Below are 18,650 nucleotides of genomic sequence, written 5' to 3'. Positions count from 1 at the left end.
CAGCCTCCATTGCCATTGCAGTCGCGACTGCAGCAAGGGAGGAACGACTGTTGGTAGACTTCTGTAAGACCACCAGTCTTGATAATTTTGCCTTTATTGTGATTTCGCAGGAAGGAATACGTTTCCTCACTCTTCTCGGAATTACATGAGTAAACCATACCGTGTACAACTTCTCTGTTGTAGCGTCCTCACAATGTAGCTGGAAGAACAAGTTGCAACACTACCCGCATCTCTTACACGCTAAATCGTGATACTTAATTCCTTCCCTTTTGGAGCTAACGTACGTCACTCCGTTTACCATTCATTGTTGTGATTCTTCTTATTTAGGACTAGACATGAGCCAGATATGTTTATTTAAAATGAATCTTACAAATCATGCACTCTGGCATTTATTCATAGTACACTCATTTTCAGAAAAACTGAACATCTTGAAAGATTAGAGGTAGGACGTTCATATTCACAGGACACGTACATTAGCTATGTTCTGCAGAAATTATTACCATTTTAGTCACCTGGGTTCAGCATGTGTCCCGTTGCCTTGTAGGCACAGGGTCCGTCATGGACCCTGATAACTTGTTCCATGTGTAATGACATCGACGCCTATAAGGAGCGAATGGCGTCCTGTGGTACAGCCATCCATGCTGCATTCACCCGGTTCCAAAGTTCATCTTGTGGTGGTTGGCGTTAGGTCACAGCACTGCACCCATTGTTCCACCATATCCCACATATATCCGATTGGCGACAGCTCTGGTGATCCGGCGGTTCAGGGCAAAAGGCTGACACCCTGTGACACCAAGAAGGCACGTGTTCGTGCAGCAACATGTGGTCGAGCATTGTCTTGCTGAAAAATGGCGTCCGAGATGTTGTGCAGAAAGGGTATGGCTACAGGTCGCAGAATGTCATTCACGTGCGTCGCACTGGTTACAGTGTCCTGGACACGCACCAGCTGTGATTTGTAGTTGTACCCAACAGCACCCCACACCATGAGGCCGTGAGCTGGCGCTTTATGTCTTGTGCGAATGCAGTCACTGTGACGCTGCTCCCCCTGTCTGCGGAGAACCACAATGCGGCCATTATTTTCAAACAAACAGAACCTCGGTTCGTCCGAAAACACTATCTGATGCCATTCCTGTCCCCAGTGACATCGTTCCATACACCATGGCCGCCTAGCATGCTTCTGCACGTTAGTCAAAGGTAGGCGCAGCAGTCGAAGCCGAGCACATACACTACTGGCCATTAAAATTGCTACACCAAGAAGAAATGCAGATGACAAACGTGTGTTCATTGGACAAATATATTATACTAGAACTGACATGTGATTACATTTTCACGCAATTTGGGTGCATAGATCCAGAGAAATCAGTACCCAGAACAACCACCTCTGACCGTAATAACGGCCTTGATACGCCTGGGCATTGAGTCAAACAGAGCTTGGATGGCGTGTACAGGTACAGCTGCCCACGGAGCTTCAACACGATACCACAGTTCATCAAGAGTAATGACTGGCGTACTGTGGCGAGCTAGTTGCTCGGCCACCATTGACCAGGCGTTTTCAATTGGTGAGAGATCTGGAGAATGTGCTGGCCAGGGCAGCAGTTGAACATTTTCTGTATTCAGAAAGGTCCGTACAGGACCTGAAACATGAGGTCATGCATTATCCTGCTGAAATGTACGGTTTTGCAGGGATCAAATGAAGGGTAGATCCACGGGTCGTAACACATCTGAAATGTAGCGTCCACTGTTCAAAGTGCCGTCAATGCGAACAAGAGGTGACCGAGGCGTGTAACCAATGGCACCCCATACCATCACGCCGGGTGATACGCCAGTATGGCGATGACGAATACACGCTTCCAATGTGCGTTCACCGCGATGTCGCCAAACACGGATGCGACCATCATGATGCTGTAAACAGAACCTGGATTCACCCGAAAAAATGACGTTTTGCCATTCGTGCACCTAAGTTCGTCGTTGAGTACACCATCGTAGGCGCTCCTGTCTGTGATCCAGCGTCAAGGGTAACCGCAGCCATGGTCTCCGAGCTGATGGTCCATGCTGTTGCAAACGTTGTCGAACTGTTCGTGCAGATGGTTGTTGTCTTGCAAACGTCCTCATCTGTTGACTCAGGGATCGAGACGTGGCTGCACGATCCGTTACAGCCATGCGGATAAGATGCCTGTCATCTCGTCTGCTAGTGATACGAGGCCGTTGGGATCCACCACGGCGTTCCGTGTTACCCTCCTGAACCTACCGATTCCATATTCTGCTAACAGTCATTGGATCTCGACCAACGCGAGCAGCAACGTCGCGATACGATAAACCGCAATCGCGATAGGCTACAATCCGACCTTTATCAAAGTCGGCAACGTGATGGTAAGTATTTCTCCTCCCTATACGAGGCATTACAACAGCGTTTCACCGGGCAACGCCGGTCAACAGCTGTTTGTGTATGAGAAATCGGTTGGAAACTTTCCTCATGCCAGCACGTTGTAGGTGTCGCCACCGGCGCCAACTTTGTGTGAATGTTCTGAAAAGTTAATCATTTGCATATCACAGCATCTTCATCCTGTCGATTAAATTTCGCTTCTGTAGCACGTCATCTTCGTGGTGTAGCAATTTTAATGGCCAGTAGTGTAACACATGCTGTAATAAACGGCGACGGACTATCATTCCTGATAGTGTACGATGTATTATAATGTTCCACAATTGCGCCAGGGCCCAGGAGGACGCAAATCTGTTCTGCAGTGCCACTCTTATGAGGTGTCGATCTTCCCTGGGGGGGGGGGGGGGGGGGGGTTCTCTGTGATGCGAACTGACCCATCTCAGTCGCGTTCTGTGGCCTTCTGTGAACCATTATGCGCGCACCCGTTGCACTGCCGAAACACTTCGCCCCGCACGAACATGGATGCATCACATTCTCTAATGTCAATAATGCGCCCTCTTTCAAACTCACTGATTTGACGGCACGGTTCGCACTTACGTCTGCGAGGCATCCTGCACGTCTGCTCAAGTAACACTGATCCATTACCTTCGGTGTATGGCGACAGCGAGAGCCACAGACAGATTTTACCGGTAGGTGGTGTTGCGACGCGATATCGATGTTGACTTTAATCCGCGGGCAGACATGGTTCAAATGCTAATCGTTTCTGCATAACATACTGATGTACATGTCTTGTGACTGTGAACGTCCTATCTCTAGTCGTGCGAGGTGTTCTGTTTTTACTGAACATGAGTGTACATATGATAGCACAGTAGAACATTTCTCTGAACATACCACTAATTATCGTCCTTTCATTCCAAACTAAACCCTATCACTTACACCAGTAGATCCGCTCTCTGCTGTGACGTGCTGCATTCTCTCGCTGACTGCGTGCAGCACTGCCGACCAACAGTCCGTTATTGTCTGAAAAACATCTGTCGGATACGACACATGAGTCACCAGAGGTGCAAATGACCAGGAAGATAAAATATAAAAAGATTTATACCAAAACTTCGAAAACTTGACGTGTGAAGATAACTTAAGCTCACAAGCTGCATAACGAAATCCTCTTCTCGTTTTTGGTTCTTTCGCTTCCCAATCTTACACTGAGGAGCAATACTGAAGTGTCAGCCGAAGAGGGTTTTGTATGCTGTCGTTGTTTTTTAAAATTTTTTGTTATGTATTGGTTACACTTTAAATTGCTCCGTACACCCGCTCCCAGATGTTTACTGGATCTGAGTGTTTCCAGCGAAAGTTGGGCAACCGTGTAATCAGACAATAACGGGTCTTTCCGCCTGTTTAAGTGCAGTACGTTATATTTGTCTATCTTGAGGGCCTACTACCAATACTACACCAACCGCTGGGACTGCAAATCTTACTTAATCTTTCTCTAATTTTCTTACAAGGGGACCGTATGAACTTCTCCACACCGATTTGATTTTTATTAACAGGGAATGTACGGCATGACTAAGACGTCCCCGTGTGTAAACAGGGAGACGTAACGCTCTACCGTATTCGAGAAAATCGAGTTTGAAAATTTTAGGCGTGCTTATATACTTGATAGGATCGCTAGTATGCAAGTAGTCCGCCGTCGAGCTAGTAAGGGCTTAGTTTCACAAGCGCGAGAGTGCTGGATCGAATCCCGCTGCCAGTAGTATGCAAGTAGGCTGTTTAGGTTTTTATATTGGTAACGCCACGTAGCGCTCTGTATGAAAATCACTCGCTGTGCTGTGTGCAGTCTGTGGCTGGTTTGCATTGTTGTTGGCTATTGTAGTGTTGGGCAGTTGGCTGTTAACAGCGCGTAGCGTTGCGCAGTTGGAGATGAGCCGCCAGCAGTGGTGGATGTGGGGAGAGAGAGAGAGCTGCCAGCAGTGGTGGACGTGAGGAGAGAGATGGCGGAATTTTGAGAGCGGACGATCTGGACGTGTGTCCATCAGAAACAGTAAATTTGTTATATTGGATATCATGGTCTGATATATACATTATGACTTCTGAACAGTATTAAGGTAAATACATTGTTTGTTCTCCATCAAAATCTTTCATTTGCTAACTATGCCTATCAGTAGTTAGTGACTTCAGTAGTTTGAATCTTTTATTTAACTGGCAGTAGTGGCGCTCTCTGTATTGCAGTAGCTTGAGCAACGATGATTTTTGTGAGGTAAGTGATTTGTGAAAGGTATAGGTTAATGTTAGTCAGGGCCATTCTTTTGTAGGGATTATTGAAAGTCAGATTCCGTTGCGCTAAAAATATTGTGCGTCAGTTTAAGCACAGTCATGTACAATTTTTCTAAGGGTACGTTTCTTTTTTATGAGCTATCTGCACCAACATTCGCTGACATCCTTCGACATGCGTGGTACGTCGCGAAACTATGTGACGACCGAGGACCCCATATGAATGTAAACCAAGTTTAATGCTATTTTGTCAAAAACTGACATTCTGAGCACGTGGCTGTGTACAAAATATAGGAATATGAGTGGTGCTTTAGGTTATGTGCATACATGTACATAAAAAAGTGCATCATACAGTTTTCGCTGCTGTAAGATCGCAAGTATTCTGCACTGGAACGTAATGGCGCGGATTTTTCAGCTGCACCACCACCCCAACGAAATTTCATTAGTTGGGAAAACAAAAGGTGAAAGCTAATGTAAATTGTGAACTAGCCGTCTGAAGCTGAACCTGTCGGCTCAAAACCGGTAACGGTGCTATTTAAACAAATAAATAGCATTGTAAAAATGGCTGGTTGCTGCTATCTTCTATGTAAGAATGAACCTATATAAAGCAAGTTTATTTTGTAACAGACACACTGAGGAAACCACGCACATGGAAAAATTAGGCATTCATTACATGTTCTGTACATCGCAGTAATTATTGTTTTCCATCTTTCTACGATCAATATCATCCTGATTCATGCAGTGTATCATAGGTTGTATATCACACCTGTCAGTAAAAAAGACACAATAACAAAAATAAAATTGCTATACTGATTTGAAAGATCTCGTGTATCCTTTTTTACTTCTAATCTCCCTAAGAAAGAAATTTGTTCATTCTTCAAGATAAACATTGCGAGAATCATTAACTATTGACACTTTGCACATTCATAATAAATCTGTTGTCAGAATTACGTCAGAATAATTATATTCAGAGACATCGCACTTGCCTTTTTTGAGTATTGGCACCCTATACAGTACATAAGCAGGGATAAAATGTTCAAGCTCGACTGTCTCGAAAACGATTGAGAGCTGTCTCTTCTCGTTTATGTATATTGAAGTTCTAGTCGTGTCCGGCACACCTTGCCAATTCAGTCAGATCGGTGAGGTTGCAGTTTGTACAGTCCTCTCGTTAGTGTTGAGGTTTCTCTATACGAAACAGCATCATCCGTGAGCAGCCTCATGGAGACTGCGACATTAATCACTACAACGTTTGTGTACATTGTGAACATGAGTGTTCTTAAATCACTCTATTTGGAGAGGCCAGATCCTGTCTTTACGTTTGAAGACTGATCATCATTTTCACTCTGCTCTGTGTGCTAGGAACTCTTGAGTTCTACCAAAAACCTCGCCTGGCACGCCACACACTCGGATTTTATTCATTAGGCGGCAGTGTGGAGTTGTGTCGAACGCCTTCTGGAAGTCAAGGAAAATCGGCATTAACCTGGGTGTCATTATCTACTGCCTTTTGTTTCTCGTGTACGAAACAGCGAGCGTAGCTTCATTATGTCGTTGTTTCGGAATACATATTGATTCCTACAGAGGATTTTTTCGAGTCCCGGAAAGGTCGTAACGCGCGAGTATGAAACCCAAAATTCTTTAAGAGATTGACGTCAGTGATAACGATCAACAGCTGTGTGCATCTGCTTAACGACAGTTTATGAAAACAGGTATTATCTGCACTTGTTTCCTATCGCTTGGAAAGCTTCGTTCTTTCAGTGATCTTCGATAGACGCTTGTTAGAAGAACCATGTATATATCCCATTAGGTCTAGAAGTCTTCTCTCTGTTGCACAATTTCCGTTCACTTTGTATCCCCCTGTCACTTTTCTCGATATCTGTGTTTTGATGTTCGTGTGGCAATTTCAAAGAGCTGTCGAAGAACAATATTCCTCGCTATCCATCACGCAGTGGGTAGGCTGGTGACTGGCAAGTACAAAATCTGTCTTATATTTAGCATCGTACTCAGGGTATCAAACTGTCATTAACCACCTTTTGGTAGCTTCTCATGGTACTTCAGCCACACAGATTCCTGACTGATCCAGAGTCAATGGTATTACATCCGGTTTTACAAAACCATCGTGTAACTGCCCTTCATAGATAAGCCATGTCCCGCAAATCCGTTCAAGTTTTGTGTAAAGCATATTCTTACGACTCTTGATGTGAAACAAGTTTCAGTGCGACCCAAAGAAGGAATCAGTGCGGCTGGTCCCGGCATGGGTGTGTGTTTGTCCTTAGAATAATTTAGGTTAAGTAGTGTTTAAGCTTAGAGACTGATGACCTTAGCAGTTAAGTCCCATAAGATTTCACACACATTTGAACATTTTGAAGGAATTAGCAACCATACTGGATTGCTAAGCGGTCCAGAGTTACGTATGTTCTTTTGGAGTTGAAGAGTACATTACGGAGACGCACAGGAAACTACAGAGTGAAGCGCCAAGAGAGAAAGGTCGTGAATCATGAATCTAGCCTCAAAATTCGGGTACACCTCGTTCTAGTATTGCTTCAGTAATCTAATACTTTGTCCAGTATACATCTCAAATAACAAGTACGACACTAAAATCAGAGAAATTTAAGCTTTCACACACAGTTACCGACAATTGTTCTTCTCGAAATCCATCCACCAATGGAATAAGAAAGAGGGGTGTGATTCTGGCAGAAGGTGCGCCCCTCAGCTGAACGATGCCTTGAGAAGTACGAAAGTAGATGGGAACGGAGATAAGCGTGTGAACTTCAGATGGATGTAATGTACTGGTTCTTTGAGACTTTCCTTGGTGTAAGGTGCTGCTGTTGTCTACTTTGTGTTTAGTCAACTGACAAGGTTCTGTTCTGTCGTAGGGCCTGAAACTAGAGAGAAAGGATGGCTGGGTGGACTACAAGCAGTTGATGCCTGGATATGGCAACCCATCAACTTATATGATTATCGACTGGGAGCCGCAAGGCGAAGCTGGCAGCTTCCCACATGTGGTCAAAGTGATGGGTACATCGAGAACACCCATCACTTCCGGGGAGTTCACAGTTACCGACATATATGGATGGGATGATAATGGTGTAGTGTAAGTACCTTATTGAGGTAGGTATTGGCAGTGGTTTCATATGGCAAATCGTGATCCAAAATATTCATCTGATGTATGGTCTGAATTTCATGAGTTTTTCTATCTTTCTTTTCACATTTTTCAACTGTTTTTTGTCTGTGGTGGTTCCCTTCCCCGAGCTCTGCGGTTTAGTGTCAGGTTTGGATGCTAGCGAGTGATGGTCCCAAATGGTTACATGTCTACTTTGACCAGAATGTAGAGCAACACAGATTCCTATCCTTTGCAAAAATGTTTTGTTAATAAGAACTAGTGTTCATCATCTGCAAGAAAATCTGGAACCGTGCACTGACCTCTACCAGAAGGTGACTGATGGTCAAATGTTATATAGATGTTGCTGGTGATATCTGGCATGGAGGGGTAACACACAAAAGAGTGTCTCGAAGGAACTCACGAGTTTTGGCGAATGAGGTACAGGAGGAGAGGCAGTAATACTGGAAGCGAAGTGGTGTGGGTTAGCATTAATCTGAAAGCAATAATAGAGTTAGAAAAAGACGAAGATTGGTAAAATGATCAGATAGATTGGTTCGATTTAGGCGCAACGAAATAATTAAACCAACTCCTGACGAGCTGAAGTATCTCGCTGTCCCCACGCTGGAGAGGTCTGGTTCTTTGTACTCCTTGACAAACATTTCAAACTACAATGACGCACAGTAACTGTTGGTTACGCAACTCACAGCCACAGAACGATTAACTAAATTTAACGCCGCTCTCACGCGCTGAAGACTGTGCGCTCAATAGCGCACCCAATGAAGGGCAGGAGAATGCAGATGCGCCTTCTCCTTCATCCTTCGTGAAAAGTGTTTCGCGTTCTGCCTCGAAAGACAAGCATATCAACTCAGGATCAGTTTGAAGAAATCCGAGTAAGTGCGAGCAGGAATGACGGATCGATGGTTCTGTACAAACTTAATTATGTACGAGTACGTAGATAGTTCATCTACCTGGGGAATATTTGCCTGTTATCGATATCGATACTGGCGAGATACCAAAATATGTGACATAAATGGTCGGATATTTTGATTGCATTGACGTAAAAGCTTACATGCTGTAAACCGCAGCCGGCCGATGTGGCCGAGCGGTTCTAGGCGCGTCAGTCTGGAACCGCGCGACCGCTACGGTCGCAGGTTCGAATCCTGCCTCGGGCATGGTTGTGTGTGTTGTCCTTAGGTTAGTTAGGTTTAAGTAGTTCTAAGTTCTAGGGGACTGATGACCTCAGATGTTAAGTCCCCTAGTACTCAGAGCCATTTGAACCATTTTGTAAACCGCAAACGGACAGTGGAGCTTAGTATGTGACAAAAATTTCAACTTCATGTCTACCCGGTCATGAGAAAAAGTGGTCTTAACAGGCGGACAGACAGACAGACAGTCAGATAATCAATAACAAAGTCTTTTTTTTTATCGAGTGAGACAACTATAACTTAACAAATTTCGGATTTTTCCTTTGCTTTTACTGTGAAATCTCACTGCCTGCAAAATTTCACGCTGCGTGGGATAGCCGAGCGGTCAAGGCGTTGCAGTCATGGACTGTGCGGCTGGTCCCGGCGGTGGTTCGAGTCCTCCCTCGGGCATGAGTGTGTGTATTTATCCTTAGGATAACTTAAGTAGTGTGTAAGCTTAGGTACTGATGACCTTAGCAGTTAAGTCCCATAAGATTTCACACACATTTGAACATTTTTGAACAAAATTTCACGATTCCAGGTCAACAGGATGTGCCCTATAGGTTTTGATGGGTGAGTTTGCGAATATCAAAATATGTGACACAAATGGCCGTATCTTTTGATTGCATTTAGTTAGAAGCTTCAATTTTTACATCGCCAAGGCACTGTAGATCGTAGTTCGTGATATAAATTTCAACTTGATTCACCTGTCCATTCCTGAGGAAAAGTGATTTCAACAGTCGGTCAGAGAAAGAGACAGACAGACAGACAACAAAGTGATCCTGGGAAGGTTCCATTTTTACCGATTCAGGTACGAAACCCTAAAAAGCTGGAACATGTGCTGGATAACGACCAGCAGCAAATGTAGACAGCGTCACAGTACATTTGTACTCAATGCTAAACCAACGTGAGTTCTCCCCTCTTCCTTAGCTCCTATCCCGAGCACGCTCCTGCATGCGCTGCAGTGTCATCCACTTCCAACGTTGTCACCGGATGCACTGTGGATGGGCATGTGTTCAGTAGAACCCTCTTCCTGTCGTTGTGGACTTTCTGCCCTTGGTCGGCCGGAGTGGCCGAGCGGTTCTAGGCGCTACAGTCTGGAACTACGAGACCGCTACGGTCGCAGGTTCGAATCCTGCCTCGGGCATGGATGTGTGTGATGTCCTTAGGTTAGTTAGGTTTAAGTAGTTCTAAGTTCTAGGGGCTGATGACCTCAGAAGTTAAGCCCCTTAGTGCCCAGAGCCATTTGAACCATTTCTGCCCTTTTAGACGCTACTTCTTATTCAAGTCGCTTTCCATTTGGCCTCAAGAGGCTACGTGCACGCCGTTACAGACCTCCCAACAAGGAAAATACATGGAAGTGACAAGAATCGAACCTGGGTACTCCACATGGAAATCAGATACATTGACAACTCAACCCATGCTGAAAGTAGTTTCCACTCCGCCTAAATCCGTGTACCATGTATGAACCCAATGCGGAATGCCTATCCGAAAATTACGCAAACCTAGTACCTGTTCCCAAATATTTTTGTTGTGACAAATTCGGTACAAAGTTTAATGTTATGTTTGTAGCTCCAAGAAGTAACTTGTTCGATAAAACCTGTATTTCCAACAAAATCATATTAGATGGCAGTTGTCTGCTTACCATTTAAACGTATTTCGCAACATGGCTATGTACGACAATAATGCATTTTTTGTGTGGTAGCACGCTCAAGAGACGATCTAACTTATGTTACATATAACGAACATGAAGCGACCCGGTTTAATTTTTTATATTACATTTATTGCCCTTGGAAAACTGTCATCCTTTAATTGTAAGTTCTTACCTTCATGTAACGTAAATAAATGCATTAAATATATTTATTCACTCATTTATTGCTCTAAAGAAAGAACTCCAGGTGATAAAAGTCACCATAGCAGCTGCAAATGTTTTCAAACTAGGTAATATTAGTTTTAAACATTCCAGTAAATAAACTGTTTCACATAACTTACTTACTTACTTACTTACTCACTGGTCATACCGGACTCGAGAGTCCATTACCGCAGCAACGTATTTTGCCATCTGTCCCTGTCTTGGGCTATTTCCTTCCGTTCACCTTGAATACCTAGGCTCCTCAAATCAGCCTTCACATTGACCTCCCTTCTACGCCTCGGTCTCCCCACAGGACGTTTTCCTTCTAGGTGCCCTACCAGTACTCTGCGCGCTGCCCTGCCCTCATCCATTCGAGCCACGTGACCCGCTCATCGCACCCTACTTGATTTAATAATACTGGTTATGTCAGGGCTTGAATAGAGTTCGTGAATCTCTTCGTTATGCAGTTTTCGCCACTCTCTGCTAATGTCATCCCTTTTTGCTCCGAAAATTTTCCTCAAAATTTCTCGAAGTGATGTCCACGCCTAGATACTTAAATGTGTTCACTTTTTCAAACTGCATGTCTCCAACTCTTAACATTTCCTGATCTACTGCTGTTGGCATTCTAGTAGTAACCAGGTATTTAGTTTTGTCTTCACTTATTCTTAGACCTACATCTTCACTAGCCTTGATTAAATCATTCGCATTTACTGTTACAGATTCTTTCCTATCGCTAATGATGTTTAGATCATCTGCATACCCTAATATCTTAATATTTCCATTTAACTCCACACCCTCTGAATTATCTGCTGCCATTCGTACAATATATTCTAGGACTAAATTAAAAAGTAGCGGAGACAGGGCATCTCCCTGCTTAAGTCCGTTCTTTATTACAAATTCTTCTGACTCCAATTTCCCCACGCGTACTCTACCTTTTGTGTTTTTCAAACTCGCTTCTGTAAGCCTAACATACTTCTTTGGTATTCCAAGTTCCAAAAGAATTCTGTACAATTTTGACTGCAATACTGAATCACATGCTTTTGTAAAATCTATGGAAAGATTATGAACTGGTTTATTGTATTCCCATTTCTTTTCGAAAATTTGACGCAGGGTGAATATTTGGTCTATTGTTGATCTGTTCCTCTGAAGGCCGGCTTGGAAATCCCCCACAATTTCATCTGCTTAGCAGAATGTTCGAAAATAATTTAGAACATACTGGTAATAGCGATATCCCTCTATAATTACTACAATCCATTTTGTCACCTTTCTTAAAAATTGGGATCAGAATCGACTCCTGCCACTCTTCAGGTATTATCTCTGAGTTCCATACTTTAGTTATCACTTTGTGAACTACTTCCACCAATTTCTGTCCCCCATTTTTAAGTAATTCTGCAGTTATGCAATCTGATCCTGGTGCTTTATGGTTTTTTCAATTTGTTGATTGCATCTCTTACTTCCTTTAACGTTGGTTCAGGTATCTGGGGTTCTGCTGTATGTATTTCGTACGCCTGCTCATTTCCTGCTTCCTGGTGTACATTTAATTGATGCTCAAAATACGCCCTCCATTTATTGTTTCACACAACAGAAACAGATATTCTACTAATTTAGTAAGCAAGGGTGTTAAATATTTTTTCTTCCTCCTGAATACTTTGTCAGTCGCGAATTGTCCCCTTTTCGAAATAAATAAATAAAACAATTCAATTAAGATTCCGTGAGCAGTGTTCTCCTCGCCACAGCACTAGTCGGAGTGAGAAAGGTGGGGTGACGCCGCCTGCCGTTGCAGGTACTACCAGGCGACAGAGGAGGGGCAGCCGTCCCGCCGGCAGGTGTACGCCGTGCGGGAGGGGGCTTCCCCGCGCTGCCTCAGCTGTGACGTTTACAGCACCGAGGGGAACCCCTGTCAGCGAGCCAGCGCCGATTTCAGCTCCGACTTCACGTGGTCGATCTTCACGTGTCACGGCCCGGATCCACCAGTCCTGTCTGTGCGTTACACGGCCCAATTCGCAGGTGAGAAATTTACTTTCGCTCCTTTCCAGTCTTCACATCGTGACTTGTGAAGTCACACATATTAACAGCCTCATTTCTGGACCAGTCTTTCTTAAACCGCCACTGCCTATTATTCAGTGTTACCTGTTGTAAGATTATCGGACTATCGCATACTTTCCTGTAGAGGACATAGCAGAATGGCACCGTCAAACGTCAAGGGAATGTTGAGGGTGTCTTGAGGAACAAACAAATTCAGGATACGAATACATCTAGAGTAACATCACCCATGAGCGAGCAGTAAAGGAAACAACAGAAAAATTTGGAGTAGGAATTAAAACCCAGAGAGAAGAAATAAAATCCTTGAGGTTTGCCGATGGCATTGCAAATTTATCAGAGACAGCAAAGGACTTGCAAGAGAAGTTGAACGAAACAGACAGATCTTGAAAAGATGTTATAGGATGAACATCAACAAAACCAAAACAAGGCTAATGGAATGTAGTCGAATTAAATCAGGTGATGCAGAGGGAATTACATTAGGAAATCAAACAATTAAACTAGTAGACGAGTTTTGGTATTTGGGCATCAAAATAACTGATGAAAAAATGGCTCTGAGCACTATGGGACTCAACTGCTGTGGTCATAAGTCCCCTAGAACTTAGAACTACTTAAACCTAACTAACCTAAGGACAGCACACAACACCCAGCCATCACGAGGCAGAGAAAATCCCTGACCCCGCCGGGAATCGAACCCGGGAACCCGGGCGTGGGAAGCGAGAAAGCTACCGCACGACCACGAGATGCGGGCAAAATAACTGATGATGGTCGATGTAGAGAGGCTATAAAATGTAGACTGGCGAGGGTAAGGAAAGAATGTCCGAAGAAGAGAAATTTGTTAACGTTGAGTACAGATTTAAGTGTCAGGAACTCTTTCCTGAAAGTACTTGTACGGAGTGTAGCCGTGTATCGAAGTCGAACATGGACGATAAACAATTTAGACAAGAAGAGAATAGAAGCTTTTGAAATGTAATGCTACTGAAGAATGTTGAAGATTAGATGGGTAGATCACGTAACTAATGAGGGGGTCCTGAATAGAATTTGGGAGAAGAGGAGTTTATGGCACAACTTGACTAAAAGAAGACTCGGTTAATGGAACACGTTCTGAGAAACCAAGGGATCACATATTTAGTCATGGAGGAAAGCGTGGAGGGTAAAAATCGTAGAGGGAGGCCAGGAGATGAATATAGTAAACAAATTCAGAAGGATGTAGGTTGCAGTGGTTACTCGAAGATGAAGAGTCTCGTAGAGGATAGTGTAGCATGGAGAACTGTATCGAACCAGTCTTTGGACTCAAGATCACAACAGCATCAAAATGGTTCAAATGGCTCTGAGCACTATGCGACTTAACTTCTGAGGTCATCAGTCGCCTAGAACTTAGAACTAATGAAACCTAACTACCCTAAGGACATCATACACATACATTGTAACGGCTCCATGTAAGCCGCTACATGGCTCGACCCCACATCTAAACTCACCTGAGTGCCCTTCCGACACTCAGGGAAGAGCCTGATGATAATTAGTAAGATAGGGTTATTCAAATATAGACGATCATTTTAATATTAGATATGGTAATTGTCTGCAAGGTGTGAATGCGAACGTATGATGAGGTATGCGTGAGATGTCGGCTGTGGGTGTGCTATAGGCATAGTGGAAGTGTAGCCAACCTCGAATCTAGTAGAGCGCGACTGCACTGGACCAGAGAGGCATAAGCTCCACGCGCGACATTAGCGCTCATTAGGTTGGCAAATAACCGTGTGCGGTATCTCTGAGTCCTTGCGGCCACGATGTGTGGACCCGGACGAGGGAGACCGTATCGGGGTGGTTGCTGGGAAGACCTGGGTGAGTAAGCACGCTCTGCTCTATCGCTCCGATAGTTAGCGAAGATTCAGAATTCCATGTTCACTTTGAACTTGGAAGCAGCTTCCCTGCTGAGGAAAGCCACTATGGTATTTCCTAGAATCTTCTCGGTTAGGAGAGATAGGGAGATGATTTCTTTTGCCAAGTAATTTCATGGGAATTGTGTTCACTGCACTTGGGAGTGAACAGGCGCTCATTGCCGAGTAATACTCAGAATTGTTCAATTTGCATTTCAGTGTGATTGTGAAGTATATATGCAAAGTATATGTTATTTAAATGTGTTTATTGACTACTGATTGTGAAGAGATTGGTATCACGTGGTCCGCCGACCCCCTGCATTTCTTGGTGAGAAGCTTCAGCTCGACGTAATTACATTTCGTGATCGAGCTGGATCTTCTACGTAAATTCAGGCGTGTGATTTAATTGTTCCTTCATAATATCCAGTAAAACTCGCAGAGTTAGTTAAATGTGAAGGCGGGACTTGTCCGAATTAAAGTTACAGTTGGAACCAAGTGCTCTCTCCCAATGTTGTCCCACTTGGTGTATGGGAACCTTCCTCTTTTATCTGTTAGATAAAATGAATAGAGTGAATGTTAGTGTGTGTGTGTGTGGATAAATGATGATAGAAATGTGCAGGCGGCAGTCATTGTCGATTCACGGCACATGTTAGCCGGATGTTTAACTAAGTTTACTTAGATATTATACTATTAGTATCACGCCAGCATTCCGTGATAAGTGAGAGGGAATATTTGAGATGGTAATGTTCATGGAATAAATGTGATTGTGTTATTATATAAATATGTTACAGTGACTTCTCCCAGCCACACCATATTCCCTTATCATTTCACAGAATATTTGGTATGCGTATTTCAGTTAATCACCTGTCTATGTACCACTCATGGGCATATTTCATTTAATAAACTCTGTAAGGTGGTATTAAAACTTCATTATAATAATATTCTAATTCTAACTTGATCAAAACCACCGAATAAAACTTTAGTTTGAGTATTGATGCTTGTTGCTGCAAATGGCCGCCGGCGGCTTCTATAGTACAGGTGCCATTTATAAAATTGAGGATGCCTGCCGAGGGTGCGGAAAGCAAGTATCATGCAACATGCCCGAGTCACGATTCGAACCTGCGACCGTAGCGGTCGCTCGACTCCAGACTGTAGCGTCTAGAACCGCACGGCCACTTCGGCCGGCTGACAACAGCATCCAACGATGTTACGGAAGGTGCGTAAATCCACCACCCCCCTCCCCCAATCCCATCCTATCCCTTCCCCAGTGAAGGAGAATTTTTTTTATTATTATTCGAATTTGGCGAACCCAGGACCATCTCAAAAAGCCGATTTTTTCCCATTGTTTTTGGTTCCACAATACTTCTTCATTCTTGCATTCTGTTGCTCTCTTCTTTCTTCTGTCTTCTGTCCACGTTCCTTCTATCGTATTTTATCTTTCCTAATGGGGAACTTTGACGTTTTATACGTTTTCCCTCTATTTTCTGAATCTGTCTGTTATTTCCAGCTCTTGTATATTTAATTTGTGTTTTTTGGATTTTCTCGAGAAAGCTGGATATTTTTTGTCAGCCTTTCGTTATCCATAATTTTTAAGTGGTCATGAAATATAAAACTCGGCTTTCTCATTATATTTATTATACAGAGTAAGTCAAGATGAAAGGTAGTGTTAGTGATTCTGAATAAAAATCTTCGCATGGATGCATGCTCCATTGTGAATGGTTTCCGAATGTAAATTGTTATTTATTTCCTGTATTATTTACAAATTGTTGTTGTTTACAATGTACCACAACAGTGTATAAACTACATCCCAAAGATGTTCGGGCTCACATGGGATTCATCTTCTTCGAAATGACTTAGCGAAAACTCATCTAAGGGTGGAAACGCACATGTCGCCTTACACGCCCTAAATTAGACACGTGTAACCAGTTTGGTTAAATTCTCTGGCTGATGGCGAGTTTGCGAAATTGTATGTAACATGAAAAATTAATATGACATATAATAACAGTAATAATAATGTCGGACACTAATTTACGACCGCCAGCCGCTGTGGCCGAGCAGTTCTAGATACTTCAGTACGGAACCGCGCTGCTGCTACGGTCGTAGGTTCGAATCCTGCCTCGGGCATGGATGTGTGTGATGTCCTTAGGTTAGTTAGGTTTAATAAGTTCTAAGTCTAGGGGACTGATGACCTCCCGTAGTACTCGGAACCATTTGAATTATTTTAAATTATCGACCTATAGATGATATAGGCCACACAGTTGCGATTTGGTTAGAATAATGTTTATTCAGAAAGCCAACTAATAGCGAAAGTGGTCGTATTTAGAGTTGCTGTCACACTCGAGCGCATATCCATTTGATGCAGTTCCATCATTCACAATCTCATCGCGGAATACAAGTCCAATACTCCACTTCGTTATCTATGCGAAAAGTTAGAGTTCACACCAGGCGCGCGGCTGCTCAACGCTCCGAGACTAAGTCCCGCGACACCACACAACGCGAAATTTTCTGAGTCGTTTCACTTCCTAGCTGCCTAAAGACCGATTGTCTGCTTTCGCATCTCAATCCGAACTGTACCCTTTGGTGTCTTGATCAGAACTGAACTGTCCGCTTTCGCGTCATCACCAACACTGTCCCCCGGCCCGTCTCCGGTCGCGTCTCTCCGTGCCGAACATCTTCGCTCAACTGAGTAGCGCAGTTCCCTTCCCTGAAGCCGTCCATCTGATTGGCTACAGCTTATTCTACATTATTTTACATTTTAACATATTTAAATACTCAAAGCTTGACCACTTTCACGTTCTAAATAAAGTAACAACAGTATCCATTACACAATAAACGTTAAATTCTTTTACATAAAACCAATACAATTTCCCTCTTAATTTAGAATGACGCGACCAGTAGCCTTGCACCAATGAGCTTTCTGAGAAATAAATAAAGAGCAAAAGTAACTATTATGCACTAAACTTTACAACAAATATTCTATTACCTAATGATTCAATAAGGCGTCACGCTGTCATCGTTAAATGTGTTTTGTGTGGAGGAAATGATGATCTGATGCTTAGCTGAAAATACTGATAATTTAAATTTACTATATCTTTTAAACAAATAAAGTTACAGAGTTGATATTTACAACATTTGTCATTTTAATGTGCGCTTTTATATGAAATGTCGATCGTTAAGATCAACCAGAGCGTTCAGATTTTTGCATTCAGGTCTTTGATACAAAACTTGTTATTATACATATGATCAATATTAAAGTTTTATTGGGATAACCATGAAAATTTAAGAAAGATGGTAGATTAAAATTTCTGTGGCTTACTACAGACTTCAACAGTTTTCATAAATGTTTCCCTTTAAGGCTGATCTCAGGTCCGCCATAATTAACACTGTTACGCCTCCCTGGTCACAAACAGCTCCAATGGGTTTTCCTATGACGTAGGTTCTCGTCTGTCTCACTCGCACACTACAGCGCTTAGGCTTGATCAGTCTGGCTTCATTCAGCACAATATACGCCTATGGACTTTCCCCATCTCGTGGCGAATCTGCGCTCGTTGTGGCACATTGTCCTGGACGACAGGATTCGTTTCACAATTCTATGAAGGCTGCCTCTTTCGGCCGTATACTAAAATGAGAGCGAAATGCTCGCTAATACACGAACTTAAAGAAGATAGGTTAACTATTGTTCCTTGCAGTAACGCAAATGTAAGAAAACTAGGGTATTGAAGAACATTACTGACTTGTCTTGCTTGCCAGTTTATTATCGCAATCAAAAATCTATTTGGATGGACCGCAATCATTTGAAATCTTGGTTTTTCGAAGAGTTCGTTCCATCTGTTGCAAAAGACTTGAAAGAAAAACAACTCCCTTTACGTGCTCTATTGCTGTTGGAGAACGCACCATCGCATCCATTTGAGAAGCATTTAATGGAAGAGGGCACAAAAAAAAGGTTGAA

General features: G+C 43.2%; 1 protein-coding gene across 1 annotated transcript in view; it reads left to right on the top strand.

The window, feature by feature from the left end:
* Nucleotides 1-7,610: 7,610 nt before the first annotated feature.
* LOC124615884 (venom dipeptidyl peptidase 4-like) overlaps nt 7,611-18,650 on the top strand; it is a 109,815-nt gene continuing 98,775 nt past the window's right edge. Inside the window, exons 1-2 of the mRNA XM_047144052.1 lie at nt 7,611-7,739; nt 12,568-12,791. Of these exons, the coding sequence (XP_047000008.1) occupies nt 7,660-7,739; nt 12,568-12,791 (304 nt within the window). The 5' untranslated portion in view covers nt 7,611-7,659. The remainder of the gene's footprint in view (nt 7,740-12,567; nt 12,792-18,650) is intronic.

The sequence above is a fragment of the Schistocerca americana genome, chromosome 5, assembly GCF_021461395.2.
Source record: "Schistocerca americana isolate TAMUIC-IGC-003095 chromosome 5, iqSchAmer2.1, whole genome shotgun sequence".
Lineage (NCBI taxonomy): Eukaryota > Metazoa > Arthropoda > Insecta > Orthoptera > Acrididae > Schistocerca > Schistocerca americana.
The sequence above is the reverse complement of the archived record's forward strand: the minus strand, read 5'-3'. Positions and strand labels throughout refer to the sequence as shown.